The sequence below is a fragment of the Sebastes umbrosus genome, chromosome 18, assembly GCF_015220745.1.
Source record: "Sebastes umbrosus isolate fSebUmb1 chromosome 18, fSebUmb1.pri, whole genome shotgun sequence".
Taxonomy (NCBI): Eukaryota; Metazoa; Chordata; class Actinopteri; order Perciformes; family Sebastidae; genus Sebastes; species Sebastes umbrosus.
In genome coordinates, this window is record NC_051286.1 from 22,220,253 (window position 1) to 22,245,722 (window position 25,470).

Sequence of the window (25,470 nt, forward strand, 5' to 3'; positions counted from 1 at the left end):
AAACTCCACGTGATCGTGATCGGAGCTTTTGCTTGGACCTACAGTAAGTGCAGCTACTTTTGAGACATCCCGACTGCCGAGGTATAAACCCTCATAATCTCGACACTCTGGAATAACCTCGAGTACAAGCCCTTAAAAAAGATTTTTCTTCAAATGTTCGGCCTAGTTTGTGTCGATTCTCTACTGTTGTAGCAGCTGAATCTGTGCGTCCCACAAAGAGTTAACACACACACACTCTGTCTCTCAGCGTGAGCTCCATGCAGCCAAGTGAAAATAAGGTCTACATATTTTTCTCCCTTTTTTGGTCGAGGATTATGAGGAGAGGAGGGGGAAACGGGAGTGGAAAGGGGGTAACGGTGGGAATTCTTTAAGCTTGGCCCCTCAAAAAAAAAAATCTTGTCAAATCAAATAAAGTCTGCTTAAGAAGTGCATAATGAAGGCCTCTCACTGGCACCTCGCATGCAAGGAGCTGCCACCACCAGCCCCTCGAGATGAAGGGCAGGGAAAGTGTTTTAATTGAGCCCATGCGGGGGATCAGAAGTGCAGAGACAGACAGGGAGGGAGGGAGGGGAGGAGACAGGAAAACGAGGGTAGATAGGGTGAGAATCATCATCATCGCAGGAACTTAATGGCGCGAAAGTGAGCCAAGGTGCATTGTTCAGGTGAGCGAAACCATAAATGAAGTCGACAGCCTCGTAAATGTACACAAAGGGGTAAATGATGGGACGCTAGATGAGCTGCTCAGTCACACAAGTGCGCCGCATTGTGAGGCTCGCGGGCGGAGCGCCATCTTATTGTCGTAATTTCCTAATTCATCAAAACTCCTAATGAACGCTGGGACACGGTTGAAATAAAGTGGGTGTATAATTATCATTATGTGTGTGCTTTCTTAAAATTCATCACGCTCTCCCCACACACACATAAACACACACACAGGCATGAACAAGAGGCCTTCCCCCTTTTGATAAACCACAGTGGTGAAAATCCATATCATTTAGCCACCAAACGCAGAAAACACTGTTAGTTTTAAATGATTCCACATCATTAAGTAGCTCGATGAGCAATAATACTCCAAACAATGCTGTTTGAGCATGAGTAATGTCGTCTGGGTAATGGACTCCAGGGGAATGGTGGAGGTAAAGTGATCTATGCAGCTTTTTTTTCCCCCTTCTCTCTGTCTGTCTTGGCCTCTGTCCCACACACGACGCTAAGGGAAACTGCCCCCTTGTGGCCTCATTTGCCAAAACAGAGGGGGGTGGTTGGGGGAGAAAGAAGCAGAACAAATTAGGGAATTTCTTCAAAATGGATCTGCGTGTCTCAGCACATCCATGCGCCTCATTAGGGACAATAACCCCTTTGTTCCATTTTAAATTTAATAATTGCACCTCCTCACTAAAAAACATGCTGAAAATCACACTTCCTTGTTCAGAGTTCTCCCAAAAAAGGTGTCTCCTGACTAAGCCCACCTTTTGTTCCACTGGAAAACCAGTAAGAACAAAGACGCTTTTAGTGTTCAGACACTTTTGGGAAATCTCAGTCCAGCACCGATGACATTCTCCCTACACAACCGTCGACACAACCATGTGATCACCACCTCTGCTCATTTCCTGCCCCGCTTCCATTCATAAGAAAGTGCACTTCAGCTCTTTTTTTACAAACACACCACCACCAACGAAACCAGTGCCGTATTTCCACAGCGTTCAAATCAGCAGTGTTTAGATTTTTCCCCCTGCGCTGTGTTGTCTTTACTACTGTTCTGTTGTACCGGGGGGGTTAGGGGTTTGCAGTGTTTCAAAGAGCAAAAAAAAGGCCATATTTTGCTTCTGTGGTTAGCAAAGGATCCCAGCCCTCTAAGCGCCCCAACGTTTCACGAGGCGGACAGTCAGAAGCTACACCCAGGGTGCCGTGATTGTACAAATCCATGTTCATGTACAGTACTGACCATTAAAACAACGTTCAAAACCCTGCTGGTTATAAAAAAAAGAAACACTCGTATCTCTTTTTCTAAGGATAAAAAAGATAGCAGAGAATCCCACATTATTATCCACAGTATAAATTACATCGTAGACAGAACTTGGAAATATATATAGTACAGTTATATTTCACTAGAATTTTTATGCTTTTTTGTCGTCTTCACAAATGTGTGTGTATTTATGTGTGTAATAAGTGTTTTCTGGTATGTGTGTGTGAATGCTTGCTGTACTATTTGCCGCTGCATCACGTGTGGCAGAACTCTGTACTGGGCACGTTGCTGCTCTTGCAGTAGGCTATGCTGTTGTTGCTGAGGTGACAGTCTCTAAATCCAATGCCCCCGTTGGGCGTGTAGATGGGCTGAATGCGGAAATCTCCCTTGAGCAGCTGCTCATTGTTCAGCGCCACTATCTGGAAACTGGTCTCAGTCATCTCCAGAATGGAGTTATCCTTCTTGGTCCCGGCCTCGCCGTAGTCGTCTTTTCTCCTGCCCCGGTTGTATTTCCACTTGGTCGAAGACGACCGGCTCTTCCTGTGCATGTGCCAGCAGAACAGGCTGAGCAGTGTTACCAGGATGACGAGCACCGCCCCACCTATGATCCCAGCCATTAGCAGCGTGGAGTTGATGCTCTCCTGAGGAGCTTGCTCTCTACCCGGAGGCTTGGTAGACGCAACAGCCTTGGTCCTGGCCTCGGAGCATATAGTATCCTCTCCGGGCCTGTAGGAGTTAAGGGTGTCCAGCACGTGCACGCAGATCCGGTACACCGATCGGGGCTCCAGGTTGGTGAGGCTAATATGCCGCCGGTCCCCGCTCACCGTCCTCTCCCGCAACCCTTCGTTTATTTGGCTTTGGCCCCTTTTGACCCAAGTGACCTTGTAGGCTGTGACGGTGAAATAGGAAGCCCAGCTCACCTCGATACTGGTGGAGTTGACCACATGGAAGGAGATCTGAAGGGGGTCCTCGTAAGGAGGCAGAGGACCGGGAGGGTTGTTATGGATCGGGGGTAAGGGAGGGGAGGGTGAGTCAAAGTAGTAAGGGATGGATGTGGTGATGAGGGTGGAGATCATGGTGGGGATAGGGGTGGTTGTGGGTGGGGGAGGGGGTGTGGAACGGAGGGTGGGCCAGGGCGGCAGGTCGGCATCGACCGGGCACTCTATAATATCCAGCGTGAGCTCTCTGATTGCCATGCCGCGCACCTTGTCCGGACTCAGGCACACGAACCCCCGGGCGTTGATGGAGGAGGGCAAAGACTTGAGCCACACCACCACCCATTTCACAGCGCAGTCACAACGCCAGGGGTTATTCCGCACCATGAGGTGCCTCAGGCTCGACAGGCCATCGAACACACCCTGTGTAAGAGTCTGAAGCTGGTTGCTGGAGATATCCAGTTTTTCCAGCCTGTTTAGCTCAGCGAAGGCTGCCACAGGGATCTGGTCAATCTGGTTCTCCTGCAGGCTGAGTTTGACCAGCGACTGGCTCGGTAGGAGGGGAGGGGGGAAAGTGAGGGAGTTGCGGGCCAGTGCCAGCTCACGGAGGGTGGCCAGGTCCTGGAAGGTCCCTGGCGCAATGCCCTCGTCCGTCAGCAGGTTCCCGTCCAGCAGGAGGCGCTGCAGACGTGTCACATTCTGAAAGGCCTCCTCTGCGATGTGAGCAATACGGTTCTCGTCCAACCGCAGCTCTTTCAGGTCCTCGGGAAGGCCAATGGGAACACTGCTTAAGTGGTTCTTGGTGAGGAAGAGGAGTTTGAGGCTTATCGCCTCCCTAAAGGCCCCTTCTTCCACCCCCACCGTGGAGATGGAGTTATCATCAAGGTGCAGCTCCTCTAGTCGAGTCAGCTGGGCCAGGGCCGCCTTGGAGATCGTTTGAATATTGTTCTCCTGGAGGTGCAGGACCCTGGTGTTTTTGGGCAGATTGATGGGAAACTCATCCAGCTGGTTGCCGAAGAGATACACAGTCTCCACGGTGGCCACATTGTGAAGTTCCAATGGGAAGCCAGCATTGTTTATCTGGTTGTTGTGTAGGAAGAGGACCTTGAAGCCCTCCTGTATCCCCAGAGGCACTGATGTCAGGCTGCGCTCGTTGCAGTACACAAACGGCTTGTCACAACGACACTCGTCCGGGCAACAGGCGCCCGGGCTGAATTGCATTTGGAGGCTTAGGATGACAGTCAACCAAAATTGCAAGAATGAAGCCCAATCTTTATTCCAGGGTCCAACCAGAAACTCCATAGTGAAAAAACAAAACAGGAAAAGGAAAACCAACTATATAAAAAAAAAAAAATGAACTGGGAGGGAATTGAACAAATATGAAAATCAAAAAAGGCAATGACGTATATATCCACCAAAAACCAAGACCCAGGAAAAGTCCAACTAGGAGAGTTTGGTAATGATGCAGTTAGCTGGGGAAAGAGCAGGAAACCGTGGGAGTAATCCTGTAAATGCTAGTCCTCAGCTGAAGAGCGATGGTCTCATTAGTGGTGGCCAGTCCTCTGACTGACTCCATCCATGCTGAGACATCAGACCATAGCAGGACTCTTCACTCGTTGCTCCATGCAGAGCTCAGCCAGGGCCAATTTGAAGCCACGCAGTAGAGGGCCACCGCAGGCTCCACTCGCCTGTCCGTCACACACTGCTGGTCCCCGACCAGGGCAGAGTCCAAAGGGGGTGACATTTGGATCCAGAGACCTGTGGGAAAACAAAGAAATGCCAGATTAGTATATTTAGGGGTGGCCTGTTCTCGGAAAAAAAGAGGCCTCTCTTCTTCTGTCTCTTTATTTGACATACAAACATGCACACACACACACACACATACCAACTGTCTTTCCATTCCTCTCCCCCAAAACAGTAAGACAGAGTCACAAAACATATCGTTCACCACCAATGTCAAATTATGCACTGGCTATTCCAAAAAAAAAAAAGAGTCAAACCATCTGATAAATATTCAGAACAGCTCTTGCACATCCGGTTTCACAGACATAAAGAAGGCTTTTATCCCTTCCGCTCTATCAAAGGAGGGAATAGAGCACAGCAAGGACACACACTCGCAGATTCACAGAGGTTTTCTGAGCGACGCTTAATGGAAACATGCTAAAAAGAGATAACGCTAATGAAGACATCACGTCTTTGTGTGCCAACATGGATGCACAAGATATTTGCTGGGGGAAAAAAGAAAGAAAAGGGGACAGAACACAAGTGACGACTGTCCTTTCTTTTTTTCCTGTCTGCTTGAGACAGACGTTGTGCGCAGCAGAGGTACACGAGTAAACACACAAGTGCTTACAGTAAACAGAGGCGATTGTTTCGCCGGTGGCCTGAGGAGGAGCTCGTTATTACGTGCAGGCCTGAACACACCGTCACTAGGGCTCAAGATTTAAGGCTGTGAAGGGCGGAATTGCAAAACAAAGGAGGAAGGCAATCGAGGAAGGGAGAGACCCTGTGTATCAGCTCCTCGTCTCGCCGTGAGTGACAAACACGAGCTGTCACATGAAATGGGATTGGAAAATAATTTAGTCCCTCCTCCACCTGCAATAAATGATCGATACAAGCTATTTTTCAGCATTGAGATGGCTTGTAGTAAAGCACAAGGCCGTTGGTTTACAGTAGACCCCCAGATCCATTATTCCAAGTTTTACGACCCATCAAACAATTTTTCTCCCCCCACACATGATTGAAAGATACTGGTTGTCATCGGTGGCTCCTCAGCTCACCTGAAGCTCCACCTCTGTGTGTCAATGTCGTATGTCACACAATAATGGGAACGATGGGGTGAATGTTAAGCACAGGGAACGGCCATGAGCGTGGATTAAGATGTCCTGCGGAGCTTTTGTAGGTACAGGAGTGACCAGTTAGCCACATTGTTCAGAAAATAACTTGAATTCTTAAACAAAAATGTCAGATTTGTTATACGTGGCAGCCATGATGGGGGAACTATATTTTGTAAAGAAAGAGGGGGAAAATGGTAAAATGTTTGTCGATGAGATGGAGCCTCTTTGTGGCAGAGATGGAGAAATGATTCTTTTGACACACATCTGTGATCTACTTTTCTAAATTGAAAGAGCTAAATTTAATCAAATAAGCTTCAGGGGGGGGGGGGTATAAGCAACCACATGAGGCGATAAAATGTGCTGCCACAGCAGCAGAATCAACAGCAGAAGGCAGCAGCATCAAGATGATTATGGCTCCATAAATAAAAAATGTCACCAAAGGAATCCAAAATAATAACCTTTTTGAAAAGGCGCAACACCAAAAAACCTGATAAACGGTGTGAACATGGATGGATCAAAGAGTGGATAGAGTGATACACAGACTTTTTTCTTTTTTTTTCCTCTTTTCTTTTCTTTCATTTTGATTTAATTTCCAGCTGAGAGAGCTCACAGTTTCTCACCGTCCAAGATGAACGCTGTGTGATATGTTGGCCATGAACAATCCGATTAGAAACTGGGATTTAGCGACAGAAAAACGCAATTAAAAGTTTAAAATGGATAGGGGGGTATTTAAGAGGCGATAAGAGGCGGATCAGGTAGACTTCAAAGCCTTGGCCACAGTGAGTGGTGTTCATTTGAATGAATTATATCAAAGGGGAAGGAATTGAAAACCGTGCAGTGCATTGAGAGTGAAAGCCTCCCTTTCCAAAAAAAAAAAAAAAAAAAAGAAAAGTCAGGTTTTCTCTCTGGTGGAGCGGTGCGCTTTTATAGAGCAGTAACTCCATGGAACATCTAATTAACCTACAAAATACATGGGCTAACTATTTTAATTCATCTTAAAAAAAGGTATCATTATGACTATGTTTGATTGCAGGATGCTTGGCACTATAGGTGGAAACATATTCTTTCTTTTTTTTGTTATAGGAGCTTGGTTCATATATTCTAAATACCATTCAGAATTTAATTTGAAAACATTTCCCCCCTCTATTTCTCTCTCGGGGTTATTTGAGAAACATCCACTGTACCTTTGGCGAGCCGTTCTCCATTACAAACCCCCTGCTACCGCGTTCAACTTTTCCCCTCTTTTTCTCTGTGTGCGCCTCCGTGTCCTTCATGCGGTCCTGCTGCTGCTGCTGCTGCTGCTGTGTGACCGCGCGTAAAGCTCCGCTCGGTAACGCTGCTGCGAGTCGGTTCCGAGTCTACGGAACAGCATATTTGCCTTTGCATGTGTGGGTCCCCCCTTTCGGTTGTGGTGGTTGCGCGTCCGTCCACACTTTTTTAGTTTTTTGTTTTCCAGCACCAAAGCTTCAACAACAACAAACGGAGCTCCTTTTTTTTTTAACTCAACACCGTCTGAGGAGCGCAGGAAGAAGAAGAAGAAGCGGCGGCGGCAGGGTGCTGATCGCAGCGCACCACCTTTTTCCCCTTCCACACTCGGTGAGGACGCACTCTCCGAACTGTTCTCCACCACCACCACCACCACGGGCCATGACGGCCAGCTGCGTCTCCGTCCGGTGCGCTTGTCTTGTCTTTTTTAGTGCGAAGCGTCAAAACTTGCCTTTACGCAGCTCGGACCCCGGACTCCCTGCGACTTGTTTTCTTAGATGGATTCAGCTGATAGTGCGACGTGTGCGCTCTGCTCACCTCCTCTCTCTCTCTCTCTCTCTCTCTCTCTCTGTCTCTCTCTCTCTCTCCTGTCCCTCCTCCCTCCCTCCCTTCCTCAGAATAAAGAATGTCTCCTCCAGCAGCAGCAGCAGCAGCAGCAGCTCGGCGGATGGCTTTAAGCCACAGATCCTCCCTTACTGCCCTCACACTGCAGAAAATAGTTTGTCACTCAACACATTTTTATCCCCTACATGCTATTTTGCCCTGGCCTATACCTTTAACCCCCAGCAACCACGTCCTGAGCTGTCATTTGCATTTTTAAATCACAATTCGATGATTCGAATTCGAATCTCATTGAAAAATCACTACAGGAGTCCTTTTTAATAATGTTCCCTATTATTTACTGTGTGTGTGACTACATCCTTGGAGGGGTCACTGTGTCCCTGAAGGGTCGTAGGCTATTACTTTTGTTGGAATTATTTGTAGCCCTGCTGTAAGATTTTTATTTTAAGGACCACTAACCCCCTGGTTCTTTTTTTTTTTTTTTAATTACAGCTGGGATAATTATCCCCGAGTGAAAAGCACAGTCTCATCTTTACTTCCCGTATGCGTTCTCTCCCAGTGATTTGAAGCATTTAGACAGCCAAAGTGATTTCACCATGTGATACTGATTCAGCAGTGCACTGCTGCTCTGCCCACACTTTTTTTTAAGTCGCTCACGCACACGCACACCCGCGCGCACACTCACACTCACACACAATGCATTTTCCTGCATCTAGTAGCACTTGTTACTATCACAATATACCCATCCTTTTACACATCTAAAAAAAAATCACACATCTAGCCTATATACACAAGCATCCCTGTAGATTGTCATTAACATATTTAAACACACACATTCTTTCCTACATTACCAAGAGGGGACTATCACTCATGCTACTCTGACCAAGTAAGGACTTCTGTTTCTGGTCATTTTAAAACTAACAAAGTAAGAATTTAGTTTTAAGGTCTTTTCCCAGAATATTGCTGAAAATGTGCTTTTTAAATTACTTTAAAGAAATTACCAAGAGGGGACTTGCATCCTTGAGCGAACCTACCAAAGTGAGGACTTCCATATACTGCAGTGGAACTGTCTGTACTCCTTCTTTCACCTAATGAGTGTTTGTTTACCATAAAGACTTTCTTTGTTTCTTTCAAAAATTGATAATTTAACTTTAATGTTATGAATATTCAAACATTTCTCTGTGATACAAATATTATGAAAATAATCATCACACGTGCACACACACATACAGTGGTGTTTTAATCATTTTAGTGGACATTACATTGATTTACAATAATTTCCTGCAGATTTACCCTAACCCTAAACATAACCGCCACTTGCCTAATCCTAACCCTTACCCTAACCTTACACCAAAAACATAAAGATTTACATTGTGGGGACTTGCATTTTGTCCCCAAAAGGACGGCGAGTCCCCACAATGTGACTGTGTAAACAGATTTATGTCCCCACAACATCAGTAATACACACGCACACAATTAGAAGATTAACTTTTAAAGTTGAACTGAAATTAAAGTGAGCCTACTAATTTATAACTTACAGAAAGAAGAACCTTTTTACAAATGAATGGCTGAATTCATAAGCAATAAAACACACTCTTTTTTTAGTTTTTTACCATTAGCTTAGGGTGGCTAATGTTAGTAAACTTAGAATATATATTGCCATATAACTGATATTATCAAATCAATTTGTGGACTTTATGACTGTTGTATTACTTGTGCTAGTGTTAGACTATGTTTGAGCATTGTATCCTGTATCCTGACCAGTAAAAGAAGTCTCACTTTAAGATTCACTTTTTGCTCCAAAAATCACTCGGAGTGACCATATTGAGTGGCCTCAATTTAATTAAATCGTTCCCACGTTTTGGTTCATTTGTACACATGAGATAAGTGTATAAACAGAGAGTATCGGCATCTCCGAGTCATCATATATAAACCACAAGCTCTCAAAATCCTTGTTAATTGCTTTTCATTAACAATAATCCCACGCAAAGCAAGTGTTGTCAACATGTAAAGCTTAAATAGTCTATCCGTAGCCATCTACAACCAAGGACGAGTGCCTTAAGCAGGTAGTGGCTGGAATGAATGACTTGCCAGTGGGAGTTATTTAAGTAAATTCAGGCCACTAATTATAACTTGTACGCACAAATTTATCTAAACGATTTTTATTAAATTAACGAATTACATCTTGTGGCCACTCCCAGGCTCAGTAGAAATTTGTATTATTTTTGGTGTTTGTTTTTGAATTGTGTATTTACTTTGTATAAAATTACCCAAAAAATACATTTTAATTTTTATTCTATTTATTTATTGTAGTGATAGTGCCTTTAGTATTCTCCAAGGACGTGAATTTGTGGTACCAACTTACAATGTCAAGTGGCTAACGTTACGAAGCTAAACTAACTAGCCTCCATCAGTTTGATAGTTGCCACTAGCAAACAGTGAAATAGAAACATTACAGCTATGCAGTTCCTCCCAAATGTTGAATGCTGTGAATGGACAGACAGCTGATAGTCAACATTATGTGTGCATGTCTCCCTAGCAATGCTGGCTATGGAATATCAATCATTATTAGCCACGGCAAATGCCCTCCCAGAGGCTCGTAGCTTCAACGCTGTTTCCAAAAATATGTCCTATACAGTTTTAGCCTCTTGAAATAGAAAAAATATGTACAATAGCAACAGTATCAATATCATTTATATTCCCTTATACAGGAAAGGAAATATAAATTACCTACAAAAGAAAGGAGGATTCAAATTTCAGCTTGCCTTTTAAAAATACCAAAGCTGTCATGTTCTGTGTTTTCCATGTTTATAGCCAAAGCCAGGGGTCAGAAAGGCACACGGCAGTCACATGATCCCCACGGGTCAGCAGGTGCACGTTTGCCTTTCATCTCCTCCCCCGGTTGCCAAAAAGTATTAATGTAGCTCTTTGACTCCCAGTGACCCACTTCAACACAGATAAGTCACGGAAAGTTTTACGAACAAATTAACGTGGCTCCCACTCAAATCGCCAATGTCACTTTGTCCAATCAGGGCCGGCCAGCGCGCGTGCCATTGAAGTCTCCCAATACGTCCGCTCTCGGTGAGATGATGTGCTTGTTCTCAGTGTTTGCCTTTCATGTTTAATTTCGCCTGGCACGTCCCCGAGATGGACGGCCGTTGCGAGGCCCAGTCCACAACATTTAATTCCTTCATAAATCAAGCTTCTGTGCGCGTCATGAATTATTGATTGAGTGAATTTAGAGGAAACAGCCCCTATTTTTATTTTCTCCTTGATGGACATGTTTTGCAGTAGTGCGCTCTGTTCTTGGTCGGTGCAGGCATTATGGCACTTCTCTCTCTCTGGCACGCAAACGGGAGATAACATGACAGACATTTAAATGGGCTAAAGAAGTGCCTATAGGCAAATACTGTATGCTCAAGCCATTATCCAGCATGCTAGTTTGATTTTGTTCTATTATTGTCAAGCAAAATAACTTAGCGGGAGTAAATGTAAAATAGCCTGATTACATTTGACTTTACACATTTGAATATAGCTTCACTGAATTCATCTTAAGCTGAAAAGGTCTGTATTTCTTTTGGTAGCCTTGCTCCCAAGTGTGGTAAGGATATAATGTATATATTTAAGGTCTGTATTGCACAATAACAGAGAAATATTGCAGTGTACACCCTCTGCGGAATCTCAAAGTGGAAATTCCCCTTTTCTGCCTTGCCCAGAGACCTTCCCAGAGTTTTGGCGTGGTGTATTTACTCTACACGCTTGTGTACCTTGATAAAAGTGCAGATACACATGACCCCCGAGCACATCAAAGCCCGCTCTGTCCATCTGCTCCTGTTCAGGCCCCCAAACACTTTTAAAGGAGGGGGGAAAAAAGTCCACTCAGATATGCAGAAATGTTTATCCCTTGGTTATATTCATTCTAGTCCCCGGAGACATCATTAGCTTATCACATTTCTCCCTGCATGAATTTACATCTGGACACTGAAAGGCACTTCAAACGGCGCCAGCAACATCAGTGTTTAAAATCCTCCCCACAAGTATTGGCAGGATCTGTGAGAGAACTAACTGTGGCAAACCACAGTAATATTGCAAATCGCAGATATAATCAGGCCTCCCCCCACCGCTCTGAGATCTCAGTGGCTTAAAGAAAAATATGCTGATAATGTTTAGAGTGGGCGATCAATGCGTTCATTAATTTCTAAGGCGATGTAATTATGTTTACCCCCCCCCCCCCCCCCACACACACCCTCGATTATCAATCTACATGCAACCAATGTCACAGCATGGCTCCCAGAAGAGAGCGGCGCGTTTTCACAGCAGAGGAAACTAGTCAGCCAACAACATACTGTATATTTTACTCAAGGAGGGAGTCGAGAGGAGGCGAGGGAGTCAGACGATTGCATCAACTGCTGAGCCCCTTTACACCGAAATTCATTTTTTTCTTAAACTTTCGGAATTTATTGTTCTGTTTCTGTGCAAACATGTCGTGATTGACAGACACTGACAAATGCGATATACAGCACATACAGTAGACACAACAACATTTTGTAAAAAGGACATGTTATCTCCCAAATGATGAAATGTGGCCCTCTAATTAGATGGCAGAGTTAGATTAAAACAAACAAATCGACCGACTGTCCAGTAAGAAAACTCAATACAGTACTTGAGGATGTCTTATGTGCTTTTAAAATCTATACAAGATTTATTTGTAAAGCTTAAAGGTGCAGTGTGTAGGATTTGGCGGCATCTAGCAGTGGCAGTGTTCATTTTGGCAGCTGTTTTAGATTTAGTCTTAGTCTTAAAACGAAAATGCTTATTAGTTTCAGTCACATTTTAGTAATTTTTATCCCTCATAGTTTTAGCTGACGACATATCAAAATGTTTTAGTCACCGAAAAGTCATTCGATTTTAGTCAAAATGTTTTCTTTCTTAATTTTGTCAGCTATTTTTAAATGTAATCTTAGTCTTGTTTAGTCATCAGATTATATTATTGTCATTTTAGTCAAACTTATTTCACTTACATTCGATCTTATCATTATCTGATGAATCACACAGGTTGAATGATTAAGAATGCAGCTTTGCCCTTAGTTTGAGTCCTCCTGACTGCGCTCATTAATGATGCTCGGTTCAGTCGCACCCACCAATCCGCTATGAGAGCCAATCCGCCCAACAAACATGTAAAAGGTCACTGTTAGTGTTTAATGACATCAGTGCCGTCTCACCATTGTCTCGTCTTAGTCATGGAAAACAGAGTGGTGTGGTTGTAGATTGCAACCAACTGATTACCACTCAGCTCACTCCTCCCTTTTCAAAACTGCAGTGCAAAGCGGTGGTAACGCCGTTCACCTCACTCAGAGGCCATCCACACCATAATAACACTACTTTAGGAGCAACGGAAGTCAGATGGCGACTGGCGGTACCACGATTTTGCACTCTGTGGCTCACGTTACCACAGTTTCACAAGGCTCTCTCTAGAGCCAGTGTTTGGTTTGTCCGTTCTGGGCTAATGTAGAAACATGGCGTACTCAGTGTAGAGGAACCGCTCCAAAGAATGTATATTGCCAAGAAGTGAAAGTTACGCTACTGCCATTTTGGACTAAAAGCTACTACCGGACACCAGTAAAACATCCGCCTAAAAAGTGCAGTACAAAAGTAAAGCAAAATAGCAGCAGCGGCTGTTGGCAAAAAAACACCAGTGTTCCGTCTCTTTGCTTCGATACTCTTTGCCCGCTCCCTATGTAGACATGAAGGGCTCATTCTAAGCTAACAAAAACACAATGATTCTTAGTTTCAGGTGATTATACACTAATGAAACCATATTTATGAATATTATATCATATTTCTGCTAATAGATCCCCGAAATGTTACACACTGTTCCTTTTTAAAGTTGCTTTTAGAAGCAGAGTTAAATGTAGTGTTGGGTTTTCAAAAGGCCAGGCGATGCTCAATCAGGGTCATTTCATGAGTAGGAGCGAAGGCAGCACATGAGCATGTGAATTATAGGAGAGGCAAAGTGAATGCAGTGTCCTGACTGAATGCTGCCCTGTGCTAATGCCAGGCTGTAAAAACACTGACTTGACAACAAGCAAGCCCCTGTAGTTCTGCTGAGGGAGGGATGGAGGGAGAGAGAGAAGCATAGAAAGAGAGAGAGAGGAGAGAAGAAGGGGGGAAGAGGGAGAGAGGGGGAAGGTAGAAGGGGGGGGGGAATGAGACGAGAGAAGGAAAGGGGTGGTGAGGTTTAAAACCGTTTAAAAGAGGACAGGAAGAGAGGATTGAGGATTACTGCTGTTTCTGACATGTCATCCTTGATTTAATACCTCAGACAACTACTTGGCAGCATATAATTGTTAAGATAAGTGGAGGCCATTTTGTTCTGACATGTGCTGTTCTCTGCTATGAAAAATAATAGAGCTTAAAGGGGCAATCCACCCTCGGAAGGTCTTACTTTATTTTACATCTCCAGTTTATATATTACCATTACACCAGATTTTAGGAAAATGAAATACTCAACGATGAAAAAAAACATGGGATTGTCTAACAACAGCGTTGCCAGATGAAAAATGTTAAACTATCGTACTTAAAGGGCTTAAAATTATCGTATTTTGAGGGAAATTATTGTATGCGAGACATAACCACGAGAGCAAATAGGCGTAAATGTGTAATTTTACAAAACACGTATTTTAAAAACAACTTTTTGACACGCCTATACAAATCTACCCACATCAGGGATTTCTAAAGCCAGCTGATATAAGTCCATCTGTCTGGCAATTTTTTGTGATAATACAAAATTAAATTACAAGACAGGTTGCAGAGAGAACGACAAACTGGGGCTGCACTCCGCCATGATATACTGCTACGCATGCAGTGAACATTACAAACTGAAGATGTTAGATATACACAAATCATAACATGGCAAACTGCAGCCCAACAGGCAACAACAGCTGTCAGTGTGTCAGTGTGCTGACTTGACTATGACTTGCCCAAAACTGCATGTGAATATCATAAAGTGGGCATGTCTGTAAAGGGGAGACTCCTGGGTACCCAGAGAACCCATTTTCATTCACATATCTGGAGGTCAGAGGTCAAGGGACCCCCTTGAAAATGGCCATTTTGTCCTCGCCAAAATGTAGCGCAAGTTTGGAGTGTTATTTAGCCTCCTTTGGATTCTTTTGGTTTTATAGTGTAATATGGTACCAGTATCTTCACTCTAACTTTAAAATTGAGCCCGCTACAACTTAAAAATCGCAAGTTGCATGAATGCGTTAAAGAAGTAAGTGGTGTTAAAACGAATTTGCGTTAACGCGTTATTATCCCGTTCACTTTGACAGCCCTGCGAAAGTAAGATGTTGAATAAGATAATAAGATAAGGTAAGTTAAGAATAAATAATAAACACTACACCTGCTAAAACACCAGCATGTCAGCATTTTGCTCAAAGCACCTCAGCTCACAGAGCTGCTAGCACGGCTGTAAGCCTCATAGTGTTGTTCAGAGACTGCCAGGTAGCCTATATGTTTTTGCAGCACTGGATGCTATGACTCGAATGTAATGGCAGGGCATTAGAGGCACAAACAGGGGCTAGCTCAAGTGCTATCATTTATGCTTTCAATCAACGTCTGTACTTCCACTTCATTTAAGTCATTTCCTCCATTTCCCGTGGGGGACTTCAGACAGCTTCTTTGGGGAATAGATCTTTGTGCTGTGTGCCTATACGGGTTAATGAAGTCGAGAAAAAAAAAAAGCGGCGAGAGAACAATGTCATGACATGCCTGCTTGTTCACGAGAAAAAAAAGGTCCTCAAGATCAAATACAAAAATGCAAATATGTTTCTTCATTAGACTAGAAAGAAGCCTTTGATTTTATTTCTTTTCATTTTGCTGCATTATCTCCAAAAACCTGCTGTTTAATTACCACTGATGTTTTATAGCTTAATAGTTTTTCAGCTTAATCTTCACTGGAGTTGTTCCTAGAAACAGAGGTGTCCTATTTTCAGATATTTATGAGAAAAAGAAATAACACAAATAAATGTGAAGTACTTCATATGTGGTTGTTTTTAGCACTAAAAGCCGTACGTGTGTGTTCTGAGAACTTTACAAACCCCTGAATTTCACCTTATTTGGTGAAAATGTGCTGCTACACAGGCTTATTCCTTCCTTATCATTTTATACATGATATTGGGAAAACTGCACAGCCAAAGTAAGAATGACGCAGCACTGACTCGTGAAAAACAGCCGAGCTGTTTAGGAGTAAAAGGACCCGTGAGACGGCAACTTACAAGAGATTGCCGAAGAAAGAACAGAAGAGGAGAAAAATAGACAGATGCCAGGAAGGAGCAGGTCTCGGGGTCACTCGAAAGATGGGCCTGATCCCACCTCCAATCCCCGCAGCTTTTCTTTTGTTTGAAGTCACATCTGGGCTAAATTTCCCCTTCTGACTGGAGCAAAGAGGAAGTCTTGTGGGTGGGTGGAAAGGGGGCTCAGGGCCGCTCCTGCCTCCCAGGCTACACTGTACAATTACTGTAGGTCCATGAGTCACTTAACCAGGGACTGAGCACACCTACATCCAGACCCCTGATTCAGTGCTCATCACGGTGGATCCGTGATGACTACCGGGATGACACAGACTCGGTCAAATGCGGTTGCGAGGGATAGAATAACACTATTATATATCTAAAGTTAAAACATTAAGAGTTAAAACAGCACCTCAGGCAACACTGTGCATTGATACATCAAGGTTATGATGGTTTATTTGTAGTCCAGAACAGCTGTGTTGTCTTAAACTGCACATTATTCTGCTGACCAGGCAAAATGTTACCATTTACTTCTGAGTAGTCCAGAGGTTCCATACCTGGAGGTCGGGCCCCCCCCCCCCCCACGAGAGGATTAAAGGGGAAGGAAATAAGAATGAAAATCCAATTTTGCCAAACAAAATTAAGTTTATTTTTTCTTCTTTTTTTTCTTTTACTAGTTTTACCTCCTCAGGCCTGAAAGTTCTTCCAGTGAAACAATCTGAAACAAAAACTCATAGGCATACACTCGGGGGTTACAAAGAGACACTGCTTTGTATTAGGGGTTCACAAGAAGAAGAAAAAATAAGGTGGAGGACCACTCCTCCCGGCAATTTTGTTAAAACTCATCATTTTTTTTTATCACAATTGCCAAAACACAATAATATAAATGTTTGACAATAAAGATAAAAACAGGGCCTGCTCTAGCCCTTTTGGTGCCCTAGGCAAAATTCAGATTTGGACTAGCGCCCTCCAGAAGGTGGCACCCTAGGTGACCGCCAATATGCCCCTGGATAAAAACATTGAACAATGTTTATTAAGATTGTATATTGTGGAAAATGGGTTTTTATACGATGGCCCTGAGAGCTCAACTCACTGCAAATTAAGAAATCCCATGCAAATAAACACAACACAAGCGCAGCATTTAGCAAAAGCGCTGCAAGAAGCTCACGACACAACGGAAACTGTTTCCAGGGGACACGAAAAAGTGATGCACACGGCTGGAAGACGCTTGTTGTTGCCAAGGTTTATCGCTTATGGAGTTACAGCTATCCGTCATTGTGATCGCATGAATCAGATATTATAATAATAAGCAAAAGGCTAACGCTAGCTAATGCTAACAGCAGATATCTGCAATAATATCAGAATCCCGCCATCAATATTTTAAAATAAGCCAAAACAACTTAAATTTGAGGTCATTTTCCAAAACTATTTATGTATAGTTGACTTCAATAACTTCATAATCCACAAACAGCAACAACAAGTGCTGCATGTCCCAGCTGCGCGCATTGCATTTTAGTGTCCCCTGGAAACAGTTTCCGTTGTGTTGTGAGCTTCTTGCAGCATTTTTTCTAAATGCTAGTCAAGTTTGTGAAGATTTCTCTTCATTTGCTTGTGTTGTGTCTATTTGCATGCATTTTTTAAATTTTGCAGTGCGTTGGCCTCTCAGGGCCACTATAGCTTTAAGATAATTTTGCCAATTTATTATATTTATTTTTATTTATATTTATATTGATACGAGCCTAGTGGACTTACTCGTCATGAAGAGTTTTGCTCAGCCTTTGAAAACAGTTATATAAGGTACAACTTTGTAAAGTAGTATAAAATAACCCTGATGATGTCATCAGACTTATCTCGGCTCGGACTTGGAGACTACAAATCATAACCGATGTCTAGCATTACAAACTTTTTAGTTAGAACCAACAAACTATTCAATAACAAAAAATATAATTACACATGTTTTACATTTAAAAAAAATGTTTTGTTATATGCAGGAATTTAATTAAATGACACTGTACAAATGTTTGTATTGCTACATGCCTAGTGGATTTAGAGAATATCAAATATTCCTCGTTGTTTTTTTCTGTTTGTTTTCTTTCTTAGAACATTAAACTAAAGTTTTGGTGTAGATTTTTATTTATTTATTATAGTATTAGTCTAGTATTTCTAATTATATTACAAAAACATCTGAAGACACATAAGAGAGAACAGATAACTTTAAACAAACAATTGAAAAGCACTAAGTTGTTAAAAAAAATACAACAGATACATGGGTAATATAATATAGCATTCAAAAGAAAGTAATAAAAATACAATTATTTTCAAAGAACTAAAGTATGTCCTACTGCCCTGTCACAGTCCTGTGTCACTGCCACCTTGGTTTGATCAGGCCCTTGCAGCTGTGGGCAGCTGTTTAAAGGCTCAGCCCGTGCTTGGATGACAATCTGTGTTTATCTTTGGCTTTCCCCCCTCCAACTAATTAACTAAGCCCTGAAACACCAAAACACCACGGTCCCCTGAACCTCTTCCTCTCTGACAGCTCCTCCCCGCAGCTGATTTATTATTGCCCGATTTCAAATTAGTGCTGAGTGGAGAATGTCTCACAACAATTTACACTCACATGACCTGAGACACATATTAATTACTATATTCTAATTAGAGGTAATTACGATATAGCGCATAGAATGTGGTTTCATACGGACACGTGTAAGTCTTGCTTATTTACTTAGTGCAATAAAGAGGAGATAATTATTGTTATCGTTAATATTATCTTTAATTTAGCGAGTTAGTTTATCCAAAACAGACTCTGAGGATGAGGCGGGGAGTTTTCTGCTCTACTTCTATACTCCTGTGTCTTTACTTTCAGATTAAATACTACGCCGAGCTTTATCCCTCGTGGAAAGTTTTAATTGCCTGGGAAGCAAAGAGACATTTCAGCTCGCAGTACGGCCAGAAGCATACATTGCATTGGCTGTTTGAAAGGGTTGTACTATCTATTTCAGCCCTCCTCTTGTCTTCTAGTGTGAAAAATCCCCCTGATACATGAGGCAGGAATTTGGATAAATCCAGATTACATCAGTAGGCAGGTGAAACAGTTTACAAAACAGACAGCTAAAAATATAATGACACTGTCAGACACACTGTTTAATCCTTTGCCATGCCGACGCCATCGCTTGTCTTTTCCTATCAAGCGTCGTAATTTAATATCCTGTGTCTTAATATACGTTTCTTTCCTCTGGTTAATTCGTCATCAACAATCTTTTTTTTTTATTATTTATCCTAGTAACAATCACAGTGTTATCCTTGGCAAGCTTCACTGTAACCTAATGCTATTAAAGCCTGGCAAGTGTTCATTTTGCTCTTATTTTTGGAATATTGCTCACAAGTTGAAATAAAACTCCTCTCACTAACATGCCCCGGGGATACACAGATGCAGATGAGGCTGTTTCTTTTTTTTCTCTTCCCCCTCATCACACGTTGACAGCGTTAGTTACTTTATCTTTTGTTTACAAGATCCTCCAGTGCCGCTCACCATGTCGTGAAAAACATAAATGAGATTTCGCTAAATGGCATTTTTGCCCCATGTGGTTTTTTGCTGAGGCAGTAGCCCCCGTTTAAACAATCTGCGGTTCCATCTGGTCACTGTGGTTTTTGCCCCTCGTCGGTTTGTCCCCCTCCCCCCCGCCCCACGCCACCCTTTGCTTTCACTTACTGCCGCAGCACGCCGCCCCAGTTTGAGAACAGTTTCACAAAACATCCCGAGGGTGTCTCTAGGTGGACGCCTACGCGAGAATTACCGCTCTTCTTGGAGTGCTTCTGGGACGCCTGGTGAATCAGAGCGCCTTGTTCAGACTTCATTGGCCTCGTCTTTAAAGCTGCAGTACGCAAATTGATTAAAAAAAAGTTACTTTATAATAGGGTCACTATATCCTGACAGTAGTGCATGAGAGAGGTAATCTGAAAAAAAATCATGTGCCTCTGTGTCCTCCGGTGCTCCTAATGGCATCTGCAAGATAGAGAGGCAAAGTCCCGCCCCTTCCGGTGGACCACCATGGGACCTTATTTCGGAAAAAATATGAACGGTAGTCAACGTCGAAAGACACATATTTTTTTGATCCCGTTTGAATTGCGCCATAAATCACACATATGATGTTTGTCCATTTAAAACAAAATTTCGTAAGTCAGGAAAGTCGCAGTTTGTTGTAAAACTGTTTAAGTATAAGAATGTGAAAATACGTAATTAGAAAGATTACACACCCAAAATTCACGTAAGTGATGTCTCTCTCGCTGAAGCTATGATGCCTGTGTGTTCCGTACTGGGATGTACTCACACCAGCAACGGGTCTCGCTCATTCTTTCACTTCCCTCCTGATAAAAAAGACCAGGAGTCGCCGGATAAAACACATCAGTTAAGATTATGTTTCATTTGTGCGTGGAACATAGCTAAGTTAGCTAGCTAGCTAGTGTTGGTGACGTTTATTGTGCGAGACGAGAGATGTAGTTCACTGAGCGGTTTCACACAAAACTAAATGATACTATGACAAACTGCGACTTTCTTGACTTGCTAAATTATATTTTAAATTGACAAACATCATATGTGTGATTTATGGCGTAATTCAAATAGGATCAAAAAAAAGATTTCTCTCTTGCCGTTGCATGTTTTCCTGAAATAAGGTCTCATGGTGGTCCACCGGAAGGGGCGGGACTTCGCCTCTCAATACCAAGCACCTTCCACCAGCCGGAGCAAACTTTCTCATTTTACAGCTAAACAGTACACTACAAGATTTTACGCGAGTTTGCGAGTGATTGACAGCTGCCTCCGTTGAATGAACAGCCAATAGGAACGCTCTCTATCTCTCTCTTTCTCTCTCTCTCTCTCTGAAATGACCTGTGATTGGCCAAAGTCACTTTTTAAAGCCTGAAAACAGAGCCACGAGGAGGTGCAGAAGTCTAGTTTTCTCTCAGAACACTTGCATTACAATATGCTGAAAGGTTAATGTGGAATTTTTGCCCAATGATGCCAAAAATATTCTGCCTACTGCCGCTTTAAATCCCGCGAAGGAGGAGAACAAAGGGGCTCAGAGGAAGACAGCCAGCCAGGGGAGGAAGACAGGAGGGAAGTGGAGGGGATGAGTTTGGTGTGAGCGATAATGTAAGGCCTATCGATTGAGAGGGATCTGTTTTCATTGCTCATCCCTTCACAGAGCGGCGGATCACTCGTCCTCTCTCTCGCTCAGGTGGCATGGGGCCCAACCCCGGCGCCTGCCACCCTGCCCAGATTAATTGAAGCATGCTGTTGTAAATGGATCACATATGGCTAATATCTCCCCCCGCTCTACCCCCTCTCCTGCACACGCTAGCATCACCTATCCTCGTTTGTGTTCTATTTCGGGAACAGACGACTTCACTCTTTCCGCTTATTTTTCAAGGAAGTACTGCTCAACACAAAAAAGAGAGAGAGAGAGGAAGAAGGAGAAGAAAGTGTAAAGGTAGCCAAGGTCAGGTGCTCATCGCTTTGAGTTCACTGTAAAATTCATGACTTCCCCTTTTGGTTTTTCATTTGTCTCTTTTCCACGGTCCACTCTTTGCTCTCAACTTGGCACAAAGCAGATTAATTGCGCTGTCGTACAAAAAGGTAGGAATAAGCCAGCGCACCTGTCCCCGATGCCACCTAGCATTAAGACGAATGCGTCATAGCTTTGGTCTTTATTAGTTATTTATAAGACCCACTGCCCAGAATAACAGCACTAAAAGAAAGGGGACAGAGTGAACAGCCGCTAACAGCGTTTTTGGCACGAGGAAGTAATGCGAAAGAAAGAGTGATAAATGTTGACCGAAGTGACATTAACAACAATGTTCCACCGTGGCGGTTCGATCGGGTTGTCGTGTCGACACAGCGGGGTTGTCACATGTTAACATTGTGCATACTGTAGTTGAAGCAATGTGAGCAGCATGCAGGAGGAGGAGAGATGAGGAGAGAAAAAAGCCATGGAAAAATTATGTTTCTGCATTTCTTAGTTCCTCCAGGGGCCAACACCGGAAAATCAATTACTGTTCTTTCAACTGACCACACACTGGTGGTGTAATTATGAGCCTCCTACAAACATTTTAGAGTAAAATTACACTTTCAACAACCTGCATAAATTTTTCATGCACGTATATATATATATATATATATTTAGTGATATTGCTAATCTATTTCTATGGACAAGGGAAATGTGTAAGGCAATAAAACATTTTATATAAAAACATGAGTTTTTTATGTATAAATAAATTACTAATAGTCATATAAAAATATCCCAAAGTCAGATAGAGAACTAGATCTTTTTCTACAACCACTGCTGACTAAAAACACAGTAAAACTAGGGTACTTCCTGTTCACTTCAACGTTACACCGCCCCTAATGACGCTGAGGTGGTCAATGTCCACAACTGTTACTGCGCTTAAAGGTGCTCTTTACGATATCCAGAGCATTGATACAGCAGCAAACAACTATTTGCTACGTAAAGATATAAAGGAGTAATGTCTACCTGAGCAGAAAATGAAGTCGGTCTCCCGCGTGTTGTAATCAGAGCTTCTTTGTTCTTTGTTTAGATCGCCAGACCGGCCATGCGTACTTTTAGTGCGTGTGGTTACAGCTGATAACGCCGTCCCGACCGGCAGCGTTGTTGCGGAAGAGTAACACCCACCCTCCGGCTACCCCCCCAGGTTAACACACTGTTAGCTCTGTCTGCAGTGTTGCCATTGTTTTCACACTTAGCGCTGTTAGCGCTGTTAGCACCGTTAGCTGCAAGCGGCCGGCTCAGCTGTCGCCATGTTGAGAGCCGTGCTGAGGCAACAGAAATGCTCCCAATCTCGCATTCAGCACCTTTAAATATTACTGTGCGTCATGTTGGGTTTACCTGATTAGTCACTGTATTTGTATTAAAAATCAGAAAAGTCATACTAATATAATACTTGTATTAAATGCCAAAATTTAATTTTGGTAAAAATAATTATAATAATAATGATAATAATAAATAGAAGAATTACAATTTACACAATTCTGTTTATCAAATTCTTTGAACCTTTAAACAGCAATGCTTTGAACTAAATGCTGACGTAAGCCTGCTAATATGCTCACAGTGACAATACCAACATACTTATGTTAAGCAGTTCTAACGTTTACCAATGGACACCATAATAGTGTAGCATGTGTTACCATACTAACATTTGCTTATTTGCACTAAACACAAAGTACCAGGCCTAAGCTATGAGCACACTTTCTGCCACTAACATCCTTAAAGTAAGCCACCTGTAAAGGTCATTTTTACACAAGATTTCACAACTGAAAAATGTGCTCCTCCAAACAGCTGAGGAGACCATTAAATCAACACCAGAGTGGACTTTGTACCACTCGTGGGATTATTTTGCTCCTGTCAAATGAGATTTCGGAGCTGTGCAACACATGAGGCGTTTACAGGCTTTGAACTAATATCTGAAGTGACTCAAGATGTCTGATAGCTTACAAGAACACGGCCCTTCACAAAGCCACAGTACCCCGTTGGTCTTATCATCAGACTGATCGGGGCGTATTCACTAACTTGGCAGAGCCGCTGATTGCATGGTTAGAAACTCAAGTGCTAGATGTATCAGGTTTGATATGAATATTATGTGGTTTGCCCATGGGGACAATTCCATTTGTAAGACCGCCCCCCCCCCCTTCTTTGTCTGAACCCTTTTGGATTTGTCACTTTGCATTTACTTTAGGAGCTAAAGCTTTAAACAATCGTAATAATGGAAAGCATGCTTCGGTGGTGACACCGCTGTGATCTATATCAAAGCCATCTGGAAAATAAAGGTCCCAGATTTGTCTTTAAAAAGCGCATTCGCTGCTCTTTAAAATCCCGTTTTCTTGAATTTCCATCCTGTGTTGAGTTAGTGAATCACTTCATGCAAATGCGATTGCACTTCAAACCATTTGAGGACGGTGGCGTTAAATTTAGAAGCAGCAAACTAAACCCTTGTCTATCATTGTGGTTGTGTTCATCCCCCAAACGCCCTCGCATTTCCTGATCTATCTACAAAAACAGATGTTAACAACACGGTTCTTTATGAGCCTTTAATGCAGCGTTTTTTTTATCATTATAAAAGCAGCAGTAGGCGAGTTGGAGCAAATATGATTAAAAGAAAAGTTATTTTTAATAAAACGGTCACTATATCTTGACAGTAGTGCATGAGACGGTTAACCGGTGTCCTCCGGTGCTCCTAATGGCATTTGCAAGATTTCACAGACCGGAGGAAAACATCTAATCACAGCCAAGCCTGGAGCCTTGCTGTCTCTGAGCAGCTGTCAATCACTCGTGAACTCCAATCAAACGGTCAAACTAGGCACTCAGACTACCTCCTCATGGCTCTGATTTCAGGCTTTAGAAAATGCAGCCCGTGACGGGAGCCTTTGGACAATCACAGGTCATTTCAGAGAGAGAGCGTTCCTATTGGCTGTTCATTCAATGGAGGCAGCTGTCAATCACTCGCAAACTCCGATCAAACAGTCAAACTGGGCAGCATTGATCAGATATGAATCAATATAATGTCTATTTCTCACCTCAGATATTTTCAGAAATATCTTGTAGTGTAGTGTTTAGCTGTAAAATGAGAGAGTTTGCTCCGGCTGGTGGGCGGTGCTTGGTATTTCCTCAACTTATCTTTATAATTTTACAGCTAAACAGTAAACTACAAGATGTTTCTGAAGACATTTTATGTGAGAAATAGGTATTACAGTAACAGAATATTGATTCATATTTGATCAGTGCTGCCTAGTTTGACTGTTTTGTGATTGACAGCTGCCTCCGTTGAATGAACAGCCAATAGGAACGTTCTCTCTCTCTAATATGACCTGTGATTGGCCAAAGTCTCCCGTCACAGGCTAGATTTTTTAAAGCTTGAAAACAGAGCATGAGGAGGTGCAGAAGTCTAGTTTTCTCTCAGAACACTTGAATTACAATATGCTGAAAGGCTGTTATGGAATTTTTTGCCCAATGATGCCAAACATATTCCTCCTACAGCTGCTTTAAGTACAATCTTGATGTATGTAACTCTCACACTAAATGCTGTGTTTGGGCTCCCAGCATGCACTGCCCACCAGCTGAACCACTTGTTCGACCCGCCGTCGTGATTAATTGTGTGGTTCTGCACAGATGTACTGCGATAGTCCCCTGCTGTCAAAGACGGAGTGTGCGGACTGTGCTCTGCAACACCCAAACGGCGTTGCTCTCTGATGGTTAAACAAATAGACGAGAGGCTAGAGCGTGCACGTGCTGGAACGGTGCGGTTTTGTAGGTGCACACTGCACCTCTTTGTTCTCTCCCGCCGACCTTCATGCAGACACTTTTATTTGACAACGAGGTGTGCTCTCCGCGACAGCCGATTGGAGCTGATGTCCCTATATGCAGCCGCCAGGGATGGTGATTATGACCGTCATAAAAACAGCCTTGGCTCCCGTCTCCCTGGTGTATAAGAGGAGGAAAACAATACCTGGCACATGTGCAAAAAGCAGAAGACCAAGGGGATGGCAAAGAGAAAAAAAATCCCCCCTCCTGTTATTTAAAACTGTTAAGAGCTTGCAGGTATTTCTCATGACT

General features: G+C 43.0%; 1 protein-coding gene across 2 annotated transcripts in view; it reads right to left on the reverse strand.

The window, feature by feature from the left end:
* Positions 1-1,166: 1,166 nt before the first annotated feature.
* flrt2 (fibronectin leucine rich transmembrane protein 2) overlaps positions 1,167-25,470 on the reverse strand; it is a 53,351-nt gene continuing 29,047 nt past the window's right edge. Inside the window, exons 1-2 of one of the 2 annotated variants that reach the window (XM_037750815.1) lie at positions 6,920-7,599; positions 1,167-4,656 (exon numbers count right to left, since the gene is read on the reverse strand). In XM_037750815.1, coding sequence (XP_037606743.1) covers positions 2,218-4,200 — 1,983 coding nt within the window. In that variant the 5' untranslated portion in view covers positions 4,201-4,656; positions 6,920-7,599 and the 3' untranslated portion in view covers positions 1,167-2,217. Of the gene's footprint in view, positions 4,657-6,919; positions 7,600-25,470 lie in introns of those variants that run through there. The other variant, XM_037750816.1, reaches the window with a different exon arrangement.